The sequence below is a fragment of the Cajanus cajan genome, chromosome 10 (genome assembly GCF_000230855.2).
Source record: "Cajanus cajan strain Asha chromosome 10, NIPB_CcT2T_4, whole genome shotgun sequence".
Taxonomy (NCBI): Eukaryota; Viridiplantae; Streptophyta; class Magnoliopsida; order Fabales; family Fabaceae; genus Cajanus; species Cajanus cajan.
The window spans coordinates 1,695,111-1,709,701 of NC_138526.1; the positions used below are offsets into that span (position 1 = coordinate 1,695,111).

The window sequence follows — 14,591 nt, forward strand, 5'->3', positions numbered from 1 at the left end:
ACCTTCTTCATCTTGTATGACTATTTTTTGTTGTTCATTAGGGATAAAATCTCTAACAACTTCAGATGGAATAGTCTACAATAACAACATTTTATAATTAGTCATCAAATAAAATATTAATTAAAATCATTTTGAGTACTTAATTACTAACAAAACTTACCAACGGTTGTAATTGAAATAAATCATCCTGACTAATTATTTTGATCCAACTTTTGTCAAGCATAAACGATTGTAAATTATCTTCGTCTTTTCGAATATCATAATTAATCTCGAATTTGCTTGCAGAAAAAACCCTTATTAAGAACTTATTATGCTCCACATAATGAATCCATAGCAGATGATTCTTTTTAAGCTGATAACTTTGTACCAGTTGCAAAGCACCTCTCAATTGGAAATCAACTCCACGTAAGTCGTATTCTAATTGAAAACAAAATTCATTTCCTGCAGGATCACTAATCAGCGCAACGCCAACATTCATCTTATGTTGCCAAAAGAAATTAAAAGTTCCTCCAAGTTGCAATATATCCTGGTATAAAAGAATATAACATCAAATTTAAACAAATGAAATTACATAATGATACAAAAAACTACACACATTTTTTTTATGGAAGATTAAATGTAAAATGAGTACCTCTTCCTTATTTAGGTTGGTTTTGAAAGTTTGCCAAAAGTTGGTTGAAAAGTCAATAGTACTTGGGTCCATCAATCGGTTTGGAATTGGATAATCTATTTCAACATATTTGTCATTGTATATACGTACATGGAAATAATTATTTCCTATAAAGTGCAGGAAAATAATATGAACTGTCTTCATTTCATAGAAATTTGCCATACGAGTGCAGCCACTTCTAAACCAATGCTTATGTTTTCTTTTACAAATTTCAAGTGTGCTGACATTCCCGTTCGGATCCATGGCATAACATAAATCAGTCAGCAGATGATGACCCCAAAATTTGTTAAAGTACTTGCATATTTTCATTGAATCCTGTATATTCAAATATAAAGAGTTGCATTATAAAAAAAAACGACTTTATAAACAGTACTACTTAGCATTACACATAAAATTAACTTACTATTCCCGGGGTTAATTTTGAACTGGAAGTTTGAAACCAGTTTTTGAAGTTGCCATTGTTTAGGGTTGTGGATGAAGATGCCATTTTTAAAATCTGAACCAATAAATTTGTTTACTAACAATTATTTATGTTGTTGCATTGTGTAGTTGAAATAAAATTGAAATTGAAACTGAAAGTGAAAAGCGACATACCTAGATGACACAACGATGAAGTGAACTGGAAATAGATGGTTTTGGGTTGTGGAAGACGGAATGTGAAAAGCCTGTGTTTCGTGAACAAAAACAGCAGTGTTGCTTTTAAGTAGAAAGTTGAAAGGGTTTACATATAGCCTTTTCCTCATGAACGGTTCCTATTTCAGAGTTAAATTCTTTACAAAAGTTATGATTAATCTCCGAAGAATTCAATAAAGGGTTTCACCTTTTTGAACGTGCACAACCCATAATGTCCCTTTCTATTCAAAAGACAAATTTCGAATTCCACAAGCAATAATTATCCGCAGTATTGAATATCGGGATGAGATAGTCTAAGTCATTGCATATATTATTACCTTGCATTTACTTCAAATGCAATATTACGGAGTTTTTTTAATAAACACCAATAATAACGTTTGAGTTATGAAATAATTTATATCAATTAATTAACTGTTGGAAAAAATAAATTAACATTTTTTTTAACATAAACATTTTGTTACGCACATATAGTTATACTTCAATAATCTTAAATAAACCCTAAATATATAATATCATTTTACTTTTGTCATTTGGTCATGATTAGTTAACATTAGAGTCATCTGTAAGTAACTAGCATAGTGTATTCATATTTTTCTCCTTACACAAACATACCTAAACTCTATTAATGTTAAATATAATTAAAGTACATATAATATGACTTACTTTAATTAAATATAAAAGTCATATTTAACCCCCTTAAACACATACACCTAAACTTTAATTAATAATTTTAAATATAAACTACATATAATATGACTTCCTTTAAATATATACAGAAAATAATGTATTTAAATATAAAACTCATTTTGTTAGTATTTACACACATACAGATAAAGTATATTAATATGAAGTATACAGTACATATAATTAATTTTGTATTTGTTAATTCATTTATTAAAAATTGTAAAGTAGTTAAATTAAAATATGCGACTTTAATTACGCAAAGGAATGAACCTGATCCAGTTAAATTCACTTAAAATAAACGACTCATTAAAATTAAATAAAAATGATGCAAATTAAAATTAACGGTTGTAATGTACGGACGTGGGACCAAAGGGAGGTCCAGTTATTGGGAACAGATGTGGGGTATATGGGGATGCAACTTCTAGTATACATATAACTCTTCGTATATGTCATTTTTGGTATAAATATGACCAAAGGGATTTGTTAGTCATCATTGCTTTACTGCAGAACACAGAGTGTACGGTAATTATCTACAGTAAACATCATCCTCAAAAATGGAACTCCCAACGGACTTAATAGTTGAAAGTTTTGTTCGAGCACCCGTTAAATCAGTGTGTAGAGCCAAAGCGGTGTGTAAACTTTGGTTTTCTTTGTTTGCCCAATCGGACTTCGTAAAAAGGCACTACAAAGAATCCAAAATCACTAAAAAGGTAATGTTCTTTTCATGTTTCTTAACTGAAGTACTATCCGTAGACGCAAGCAAGCCTCTTCTTGCTGCAGATGCAAGTTGCATTGTTCCATACCCAATGACCTACTCCAATGCATACATGAAAATTATGGGTACATGCAGGGGCATGATACTTATTTGGCTTCCTACATACTTCTTCATTTGGAATCCGTCAACCGGGTTTACTCGTTGTTTTTTTGCATATCCACCTACTATGAAAATCTGTGGTGATTATTTTGGTCTCAACTACTATGGATTTGGTTATGACCCATCTGAAGACAATTATGTTGTGGTTCAAAATTATCTTAGTAAATGTGATCCGTCTCATCGCGCTCTCGTCTATTCTGTGAATGGTGCTTCATAGAGGGATTTCGAAGATGAGTCCCTTTTGAGAATTACCTATCCTTGTATTTCTGTTCATCAGGGAAGTATCGGTGTGTATTTTGGCGATTGTCTTCACTGGATTACTTCAAACTGGGAAACCAATGTTGATGTTATTTTGGCTTATAATTTGATTGAGTCAAAATTTTATCAACTAAATATTCCAACGGAAGTTAAATTACAGGACTATACTCTTTGTTGTTTGAGAAATATAAGAGATTGTTTGGCATTTTGTACTGTCATGAGAGATGAAAACTGAGACTACATGGTCGACATATGGGAAATGAAAGAATATGGTGTGGACACTTCTTGGACTAAGTTGACATCTATGGAAGTCAGTAATGACTTTCCAGGATTTATGTTGCCGGCTTGTTCTTCAGATGATTCTATTTTATTTGTCAACAATCAAACGGGACTTTTGGCAACATGGAATGCAATAGATGAGACATTACAATATAGGAATTTTGGCCATGTCACAGAATGTGAGCACGAGATGATAGTGTGTGAAGAGACACTGCTTTCAACCTAAGTTTAATGTAATTTTATTATTTTTATGCTTTTGTTACATTATTTGATGTAGTATAATCTTTAATATCATGTATTAATTTATTAAACATATTGTGAAATCCAATTTCTTGACTATATATTCAATTATATAAATATAATATTTGATATTATACATTTTATATCAATGATTTTTTCAGTGCAGTTTCAACGAACAACTTAAAAAAAAATGGCTTATTCAATACTTTAAAACTGATCATATGATCTAACACATTTTTTAAAAAAATAAGTAGCTAACAAAATGCCTTATTCATGGAATTAAACCCTAAACTCATTAAACACAGACCATTCGGTTGCTTTTCATACATACACGTATGCAATTCAAATTCCAATACACGAACGTAGCATCAAAAGCTAATAATTTCAACTACTGTAAATTGAATTTAGTTTTTAACTCACTTAAGTGCACTCGAAAATCAAAATATCAAAACTCGGTTTCAGAAACAAACTTGTAGAAGGTTATAATTGATGTTGTTTTAACAATCAGTAATTTTGCACGATTATTCACACCTTACATTATTAGCTGTAATTTAATATTTAACATCATTGGTTCAACATATTATGAATTGGTTTTTGAATACTATATATATGTTATATATTATATAATTTTTATGTGAATCGTAACTGAATTATTCGTTGCTAAGTGGAACATTCAAGGACCAAAGACACAACATTATAAAATAAATGTAATTATTACATTTATATTATCAATTATATTTCATTTAACCTTTAATTCTGACAAAAAGTATAATAATCAAATCCTTTCTGATATATTATTGGACAACGTCATTTGTTATAAATTTTTTCTCCTTTAATCTCCAATTTTGTTAAATGTTATTATTCCAAACTTTCTTACTGCTTCATCTTCATAATTAATAAATTTGGTTTAGGGTTTTTGTCTCCTTTTATCTCCAATTTTGTTAACTGTTATTGTTAAAGTTTGATTATATTCATGAAAAATTAAAATCCTATTGTTTAATTATAATAATATAATGTAATAAGTATTAACCACGGGAGATGGTTTGGGAATACCAAAGACATTATTATACGGTAAGGTACACACCTGTGGTTTTGATTTTCTCAATGTACAACATTAATTGCCCAGTACCGCAACTCTTAACGTTCCAAACAAAAATCGTGGGCCGAATACAATCGGTCACTTTATCATTCTCTCAAGAAATACAAGACAGCAACAGCAACCCCCTTTCATCTTCTCCGAAGAATCATATTGTTGCCACAGTCATCTCAAAAACTTCAAAATCGTTGGTTAGTTAACTTCATCATCTTCATTTCATTATGGTTGTTTAGGCAAAAAATCCTTTATTTTACGGCTTAATGATTTTCATACTTCAGTTAATATAAAAATCAAAACTTTACATGTTAAATTCGTCCATATCACTGTTCTTCGTCTGTATTCTGTAATACAAAATAAAAAACCCGTTGTTCTTCATTGCATGTATCCTTAATCATCATTTCATACATTGCATATATTCTTTTTGCATTATCTATTTTTATGTCTACGGTTTAGGGTTTATATTGGATGCTGGAAATAAACCCTTCAATTTACTTGTCTTTCTTCCTGTTGAAGACGTATAATGGATTATTTTAACGACGCTGATGACCAAAACCCACCAACACACTTCAGATCTGACTTTACCCAAATAAGGTAAACTTATTTTATGTTAAATAAAATAAAATAACAAAATTCAATGCTATTAACAACTTATGTTCTTCCATATTTTTGTTTTGTTTTTTGTTTAGGGTCGCATCCATTTAAATGGTCAATTTTACAAATACTGGATCTGTAAAATTGAACCAGGGGAGTGTCTCATTACAGACCCTCAAGGAAACTCCTTCAAGGTTTACCTGAAAAATTTATGTAAAACTGTTGGTATCTTTAACAAAGGGGTAAATGACATGATTGCTTTTTATGGGATAAAAGAAAAACATATTGCTGAGTTTTGGTACAAGGGGTCAAACGAATTTAACTTGCGGATCTTTACTGCTGCTGAAGAGGAAATATCCTATCCTAAAATTAAAAACGAAATTGGCCAGAGTTCTACAAGGTACATATAATTGCGAACCTATAGTTCATTAAGTTTAATATGTTAATTATTTATTTATTTATTTATTTATTTTATAATTAATATGCACTTTTAATTATCTCAGCAACGTTAATGTCCCAGTTCTCCACCCTGACAATGAGATTATAGATTTAACGGAGGGTGATTCACCACCACGTGAAGAACAACTTGTACAATTGCCTTTTCCAACAGATCATATGCCAAGACATCATGTTCCTTGGTTTCACACTATAACCAAATCTGCAGCAAGTGGAAGACAACCTTTGGTAAGGAATTACATCATTATTTTAAAATTAACAAACAATTTTATTTCATTAATCAATATACATAATGATGTGAATAATTGAATTTCAGTATTTTCCGGTCAAATACTTTCATGTTTGGGGCATTCACAAATACAATTTGTGTGTCTTAATCAACGAACATGGAGACATGATTGAAGCTGACATTAAAAAAACATCAACACAGCGAAACAAAAGGGAGTTTTATGTTAGGAAGGAATGGGGGCAGCTTATTAAAGGCCAACGATACAACACAGGCATAAGACTTAAGATTGAAAAAGTTCAAAACTTCAACTTCCTGATCCTACAAGTTAACAAAGCCTGACTTGGCCTTCTCATTTTATGCTTCTTTTAGAACTCTTTCACTTAATTTAACTGGTTCTGTATGATGACAATCTTCTTTTTTTTATTACTATCCCTATTAACAATTATCACAATTTTACGCTACTTTTAAAATTTTCTTAACTTATTGCGTAATTTAAAACAACTTTATTTTTGTATACAGTATTATTTTTTAATTTATATCATAATTGGTTGCTGATGTTTTTAAAAATATGTTTAAGGTTTTATATATATACTAATAATGACTAAATTGTCAAATGTGACAACATATATTATGTAACAATTTTCATCGGCCATTGTGCTAAAAATTAGTTTGTTTGTAATTATTACCATGCGAGATGTACAAATGTACAATAAAATTTTAACTTTTCATTTCTTATACAACATTTTAAAAATAAATTATCTACAAATATACTTAAAATATAAAACAAAAGATAAATGTATATAAACAGGTGCATACATAAAATAAGCAGTTGTACGCAATTTGAACAAAACATTTATTAAATAATTTATATAATCAAAGTTATTAATTATTACTTTATGACGAAATTTGTTTTTATATAAAGCGGTAACCAACATTAACACAGATGGGAACGTTAAACCAAACAATGCTTATTAAAATTTTAAAAACACAATTTTTAATAAATTTAAAAAAAATTCAAAAAACAAAATTTAATCAATTAGAAAAAGGAAAATAATGAATAATGTAATTAAATAAATTAATAATATTATAAAATCAATAATTAAGACTGAAATAAACTTGAAACATATTAAGAAAATATTTATTTATAACACATCGTACATTAAGATGAAATTTAACATATATAAAAAAAAAATTTAAACACTTAACAAATTTGATAATAAAATAAAATATATAGATATATATGCCACGGTTTCGGTAACTAATGGGAACGTTAAACCCTAAACACATGTGACCCTTCATTTGGTTTCCATTGATACACGTAAGCATTTATACTTCCAAGTTCCAACTCCGAAACGCACGATCAAAGATAATAATTACACGTTTCAGAAAATTATTTTTTCTTCATACACAGTTACACACCATTCCAAAAATCTAGTATTCATCTTCTTCGTCTTCCATCTACCAAAATCCTAATATCCATTCAACATTTCAACGGATTCACCCAAAATCACCGCCTTTCCATTTCGCAACGCTAAACAGCATCTACTGGTATGCTTCTATTTCATTAAAAAAAAATTTGTTTTTACTTAATTTTATTCAAATTTATGTCTTAACACATAAATATTCAGGAAACTTATACCCTAAATGTTGTTTTACCTTTCACTAACTTTGGGTTTTAAATGTATATAATTTTTTCTTTTAAACCCTAAAATCAAGTATTCATCTTCTTCCTCTTTCGTCTGCCAAAACCCTAATATCCATTGAACATTTCATGGGTTTCACCCAAAATCAACGCCTTCCCATTTTGCAACCCTAAACAACATGTACTGGTATGATTCTATTTGCATTCGACAAATTTATATTTTTAGTTGATTTTATTCACATTTCTCTCTTAACACATAAATATTCAGGACACTTAAATGTATGTTGTTTTACCTTTCAGTAACTTTCGATTTTATACTATAACGAATATCATGAAATATTTAACAAACCTTGTGTTTTTTATCATTATTATTACTGTTATCATAACCAAAATCATTGATTTTAAAACTCTTTTCTTCGTCCCATGTATTGTCTTTGTTGCATGTTGTTCTATATTAAATTAAAACATTCAAATGCAGAAAATGGACACTCTTATGATTTCTGAAATGGATAACATACTGAAACACTTCAGATCTGAGTTATCACCGAATAAGGTTAACTTGTTTTATATTTTTTCTTTCGAATTCCATATAAATGGTTTAATACTATTATAAAGTATTAATAATCATACTGATCGTTGGTTGAATTCTTTTGTGATTGTTAGGATCGGATATTTTTAAATGCTCAGTTTTACAAACACTGGAATGGTAAGATAAAAGTAGGAGAGTGCATCATAAGAGACCCAAACGGGAACACCTTTAAAGTTAATTTGAAAAATTTAGGTCAAACTGTTGGCATGTTTTATGGTGTAAAACAAATTCTAAATTTCTATGGTCTGACATCCACACACATTGTTGAGTTCTACTACAATGACACTAACATTTTTGATATGCGTATTTATAATCTTGTTGAGGAGGAAATATGCTATCCTCAGTTGAAAAAAGAAACCAACAACACTTCAACAGATATCGGGTAAAGTTTACATACACATAAACCCCAATGTATTATTATTTTTATTAATATTTGTACTACTAAATTAAACGTTTTTATTTTCTCAGCATCGATACTGTGCAAGTTATGCAACCTGAAATTCAAAATCAAGATTTAGTTGACAATGATCAAACCATTCCAGCAACCCAACTTGAAACACATCCTGCCACCCAACTTGAAAAACATCCAATGACCTGGTTTCCCACGCTGACAAAGGCCGGTTCAACTGGACGACAGCCATTGGTGAGCAATAAAATGAATTCTATTTTTATTTATAAAGCAATATTAACATTTATGACCAACAACTATTACTCATTGCAGTATTTTCCAGTAAAATTTGTTCATGTCTGGAACGTTAACAAGTACAAAATTTGTGTGTTGATTGATGAGCAAGGAAATATGGTCAAGTCTGACATCACAAAGTCTACAAAGCGAAACAAGAACGAGTTTTACGTCGGCAAAGAATGGGGTCACCTGATTAAGCGACAAGGATACAACCAACACCAAATGTTGAAAATTGAAAAAATGAATGACCCCAATTATTTAGTTTTAAATGTTCAGAAAGCTTGATTCTCACCATGCCCGGCTTTACGGGAACTACTGCTACTTCAAATTTAGAACTCAACATTTTATATTTTGTAATTTATTTTTTTGATACTGGTACTTTAATATTGTCATCCATTATTATATTTTTATGTGTTTAATTATTACTTGCATGAAAATATTTACTTTCCTTCTATGCTGCCCAAATATATATTTCGTTCTCTTTGCCCTAAACACCACACACCGATACACCTCCACAATAACAAAGGTTTCTTTATTAATAAATTAATTTTTTTTATTTACACTTTTTATTTTCTAACAATTTTTTTATATCGTTTTTTGTATTATTACTCCGTTGCATGATTTTATTTTTTACTTTAATTTTCACCGTATAATTTCAGGAATAAACCCCAAATTTGGGATTATACTTTCCACGTCATACACAACACCTACCTCAATCGCAACCCAATATTTTCATAATATATAAATATTATAGTTTCATATTACAAAATATGTATTTTTAAATTACAGTAACACAAAAGTTCAATACAGAAGCCTCATTAAATTTCTACTAATGACTCCATTTCATTGCAATCAAAATACAATTCTTATTATACTCCTATAACCGAGAACAAGTTCAAAAATGACACTTACATAAAATGCTCATCATATAACATTTAACGTGATTAAATACCAATTATTACCTATTCAAATTAAACCATTAACCAACCCTAAACGAAACTCGAAATTCATTCAATAAATTCAATAATTTACTAATTTATTATTAATAATCAACTCCTGTGTTAGTGTATAAAACAACCAGCCCTTTGTTTTTTCTATTATAGTAAAATTATAAAATAAATCTAACTAATAAATTATTTTTTTTTCTATCAACATACATTATTTTAATGCATATCGTATGTTCATATTTTTCTTAATTACAAATCATCAAAATATTAATTATATCTTTTATCAATTGAACTAATCATATTACAAAATACAATTGCTGCAAAAATAAACAACATAACGGTATTCCATCTTTAATTTTCCATCCAAACTACATCAACTGATCTATCATAATTTCATTAATGCATAATATTTACCAACTTCAATTAAAAACAATATAAAATAAAACTCCTCCATAAATAACCAACAAACATCACATTCATCTAAATGTTCAATCCAAACTATGTCAATTCATGGATTTCCATTCTACTGCATCCGTCATCAATTGTATATAAAACCTGCAAATCAAAATTAATATCAATTATCAGCAATCCATTAATTGCAATATTACACATACACAAGTAAAATACTATAACATCATAGTAATACAATAAAATTTAACTAACTACTCCTCATACAGCTACAATAACAGACTTCACTTACTAATTCATAAACATTACCTGCATCACTGAATGCTGGAGATAACGACACTTCATAACTATATATTGATTCTGACTGTGAAACAGACATCTTAGCAACACCATTATCAAATTCATCGCATTTGTCAAACAAATCTTCAATGTATTCATCTTCCTACAATCCCAACAATGACAACATTACACACATCACATTTAACTCTGTTTATAAAACAAATACATAATTTTAATATAACTTATATTCGTTACCTCTTCATTTTGGTAAGCTACATAACTTTCTTCAAATTCACAACTCATTCCACCTGTGCTTTGTTCCATATCATCCAAATTTTGTTGTCTTCGACAGGTTCTCATGTTATGACCTATTTGTTTACACAAACTACACTTAATACTCTTTTTTGATTTCCTACTTTTGCCCCATGAACCTTCAACAACAGACCTTCCTTTACTTCTAGCAATGGCAGGATTTCTTATAACTACACTGGATTCATCACCCAATGCATTGCCTTCTTCGGATTCATGACCTTTTTTACCTCTTATTTCAACTAATTCATTTACAACTTTATCCCTTTTATCAACATAATCATCATATGTTTCACATGCCAAAGTACTAAGCTCTTTAAAATACTCCATTAATGACAAGTATCTGGCATCTTTCTCAGAGTCCCACCTATGTGTACTAACATTGCCCTTCACTTCATCCTTCGCCAACTTAGTCCACCTTTTTAACACCAAACATTTTGGTAACTCTGATACATTCAGATGAACCAACACTGCAAGTATATGATCACATGGAATGCCGACTGATTCCATTCTTAAGCACGAACACTTCAAATCACACGGTCTTGATTGATATGACACATGCCATTCTTTGTGCATCATTTCATATTTTCTCACTATGTATATACAACAACCAAATGTCTGCTTGCAACCAATGACCCTCATCAAACATGAACTATGAAGCTGATCACGAAATAATTTGAATATTTCTTTCGTATAACACTTTGCCCCCGATACCTCAAGGTTATGAAAATCTGTTTCTGGAACAGGATCACCATGAATTGATGCAAAGTCAGCTTCAACTTCCCTATGATGCATATAACTCACAAGACGATTAAATTGTTGAACAAACTCTGTCAGATTAATCTTCGGATGAATATATTTTTTCAACTCAGAATGTAATCCTTCACACCGAGAAGTTGCCCTAAAACCAGCAAAGAAAGCCCCTCTAATATAAGCTGTACACCACATCTTCCTCTTTTCAAATAACTCTATAACCCAAGGATGATCATGCAACTCAAACTTGTTCAACATTTCAGACCACTTCTTTCGAAATTCACCAATTTCATACTCACCCAACATGCATTTTCTTAAATCCTTTGTAAATGCTGGCTTCTTAATGTTAGTTGTCGCATTTCATAATAAGTGCCATGCACACAACCTATGGTTTGAATTACGAAACACCTTTCTTATCGCATTTTTCATTGCAACATCACCATCAGTGATAATAGATATTGGTGACTTTCCTTTCATGGCTTCTGCAAATTGCTCAAGTACCCAAATATATGTTTCTTCACTTTCATTTGAAACAATAGCACTCCCAAATACTATCTTATGATTGTGATGATTAACACCAGAAAATACAACTACAGGACATAAATACTTATTTTTCCCATATGTTGCATCAAAAGCTAACACATCACCAAAAACTTCATAATCCATCTACATCATGCCATCACACCAGAACAAATGTTGCAATCTGTTTTCCTCATCAACAGTGTGACCAACATACATTACATGATCATTGCGTTTTAAACCATTCAAAAATTCCAACGCACATTTTGAATCCAAACCTTGCAACCTTCTTTGCCTTCCAATTTGATTGTATATGTCCTTTTTACAAAAAGAAAGTCTCTCATAACCTCCAGGCTGATCTGCAAGTGACCCATAAATATGAGGACTACTTATGCCAACTTTTCTCATTTTATTCAACTGCATAATATCTAACTCACTCATATCTCTATGAGAAGCTAACATTCTACAATACTTATCTTCCAAAAAACTATGGTTGTGATCATCCACAAAATATGTAATGTACCATAGTCCACATGTGCTATCAATATGCACTCTTAGTTTTGCTTCACATCCGCACCTTGTCACCGGTGTTTCCTTTCGCTTTCGATTCTGTATGTTCATACGCCGCTTATCTCTAAATCCTTCCTTGAAACAAACAAATGTTTGTTGTAATTTTTCCCCCTTAATATTTCTCAAAATCTTGCTCTTTCTTGCAGCAAATCCATTAACTCTTGCAAACCAGTAATAAAATAAGTAAGCCATCTCAACACTTACAAATTGAACATTCCTGAGTTCATAGGGACTTAAATGCAAATCTAAATTAAAAATATCATCCAAAGTAGAAACTATCACCCCGTTTTCACTGTCAAAAACCTCAGATCTTCCTTCATTAACAACATTTTCCACTTCTTCTTCACAATTCTCCTGTAAATCAATAACCAAATTCTCATCTTCCTCATCCTCATCCTCATCCTCAACCTCATCCTCATTTATATTATCTTCTCCTTCATTTATTCCTTGAAAATTATATACTCCTTCACTTATGCTGATGGAAGAGCATGGGCTAAAGGCCCAACCACTAGAGCTATGGCCAGGAGGTTACTTGAAGATTTGACTGCTTCAGAGCTTAGTGGGCCCAATGGGCTTGGTGGGCCTAGAGTGCTTCTTACTTGGGCTTAATTGATTATACACCATGTTTAATTGTACTTTCTTAGTTTAGGAATCTATTTTCATGTTGGTCTTGTATTTTGACCATAGATTAGGGTTTAGGCTAGTTGGGCCTAGTTTTGGGCTTCATGGGCCTTTGGGCTTTCGGTACCCAATATTGGGCTCATTATTTTCCTTGTAATATTTCCTATTGATTGTATTCATTAGCCATTGTATTTTGGTCATTAGTTTAGGGTTTAAGGAGGTTTAATAGTTCATTTGAATTAGGACAAATTAGGTCAAATTTAGGATGAATTTAAGTTGCATTTAGGTCACACTTTTGGCACCACCTTGGTTGCACAAGTGTGACACCGAAATGCAACCCTAAATTCACTCTAAATTCAACCTAATCTATCATTTAGCACTACATGACCGGTCATGAGCATGTGACACAAGGTTTGAATTCAAATTTGAATTTGAATTCAAATCTTGGCGCCAACATGTGACCAATCATGTGGCGCCAAGTGTGCTCCTCAAATTCGGATGCTATATGTTTCCCTCCTCTCATCTTTTGTACTCACTTTGAACCTTAATGAAATTTGTGAGCCATAGTGCCGAGTTTCCTCTCAAAGTCTCCTTGAGTTCATCTTCAAAAGCCTTAGGAATTCACCTAGAATTCTCCTCTTTGAAGTGTGCTCTCCATTGATGCTTGAGCTTGGATGCTTCCATCCTAGTTCTAGGTTGAGTTCATCCGTGAGTTCATAGCTTGCAAGTGTTCTTGAGTTGAAGAATTCATCCTCCATTGAAGAAGATCCGACCTAAGCAAATCCGTGGAGAAGAACATCCATCACTTCTCCTAAGTTTGCTATCATATGCTTTCACAATTATCTACTGGCACCTAAACAATTTTAATCCTCAATTAAACCTTTTATGACCATCAAAAAGTTAAAAACAATATCAACATACATCATCACAGTTATGACACACATGACACAACGCAATATTAAAGGACGCAACCCTAAACATCACACAAATGTCATTTACCTCTATACTCCAATTCTCAAACTCCATTCTACTTTCACGTTTACTACCAATAAATCAATGTATGAACCTGAAAACACTTCCGCACCAGTTAATCTCTCTATTAACTGTACACACCAGCAATAGATGTATCAACAAAATTGCACATACATATCAAATCAAATGCAAATTAAACAAATCACGTAAACCTGGAAAACGGCTTCCTTTGGTACGCGACAATATACCTTTAAAAAATAAACAAATCGATTCCTCACCTGTTAAAC

The 14,591-nt window shown here is 31.0% G+C and overlaps 1 protein-coding gene across 1 annotated transcript; it reads right to left on the reverse strand.

Moving 5' to 3' along the window:
* Nucleotides 1-8,003: 8,003 nt before the first annotated feature.
* On the reverse strand, nucleotides 8,004-13,155 carry LOC145952917 (protein FAR-RED IMPAIRED RESPONSE 1-like). Its single transcript, XM_083066036.1, has 2 exons — nucleotides 10,816-13,155; nucleotides 8,004-10,723 (listed from the first exon to the last, which is right to left on the reverse strand). The coding sequence occupies exons 1-2, from the start codon at nucleotides 11,926-11,928 to the stop codon at nucleotides 10,532-10,534; spliced, it is 1,305 nt and encodes a 434-aa protein (XP_082922162.1). The 5' UTR covers nucleotides 11,929-13,155; the 3' UTR covers nucleotides 8,004-10,531.
* Nucleotides 13,156-14,591: the final 1,436 nt, after the last annotated feature.

Excerpts from the sequence above, each read along its gene's own strand:
- LOC145952917 (XM_083066036.1), bottom strand. The coding sequence starts at position 11,928 with ATGTTGGGTGAGTATGAAATTGGTGAATTTCGAAAGAAGTGGTCTGAA. Across the intron at positions 10,724-10,815 it reads TAGCTTACCAAAATGAAGAG|GAAGATGAATACATTGAAGA; the intron begins GTAACGAATATA and ends TTGGGATTGTAG.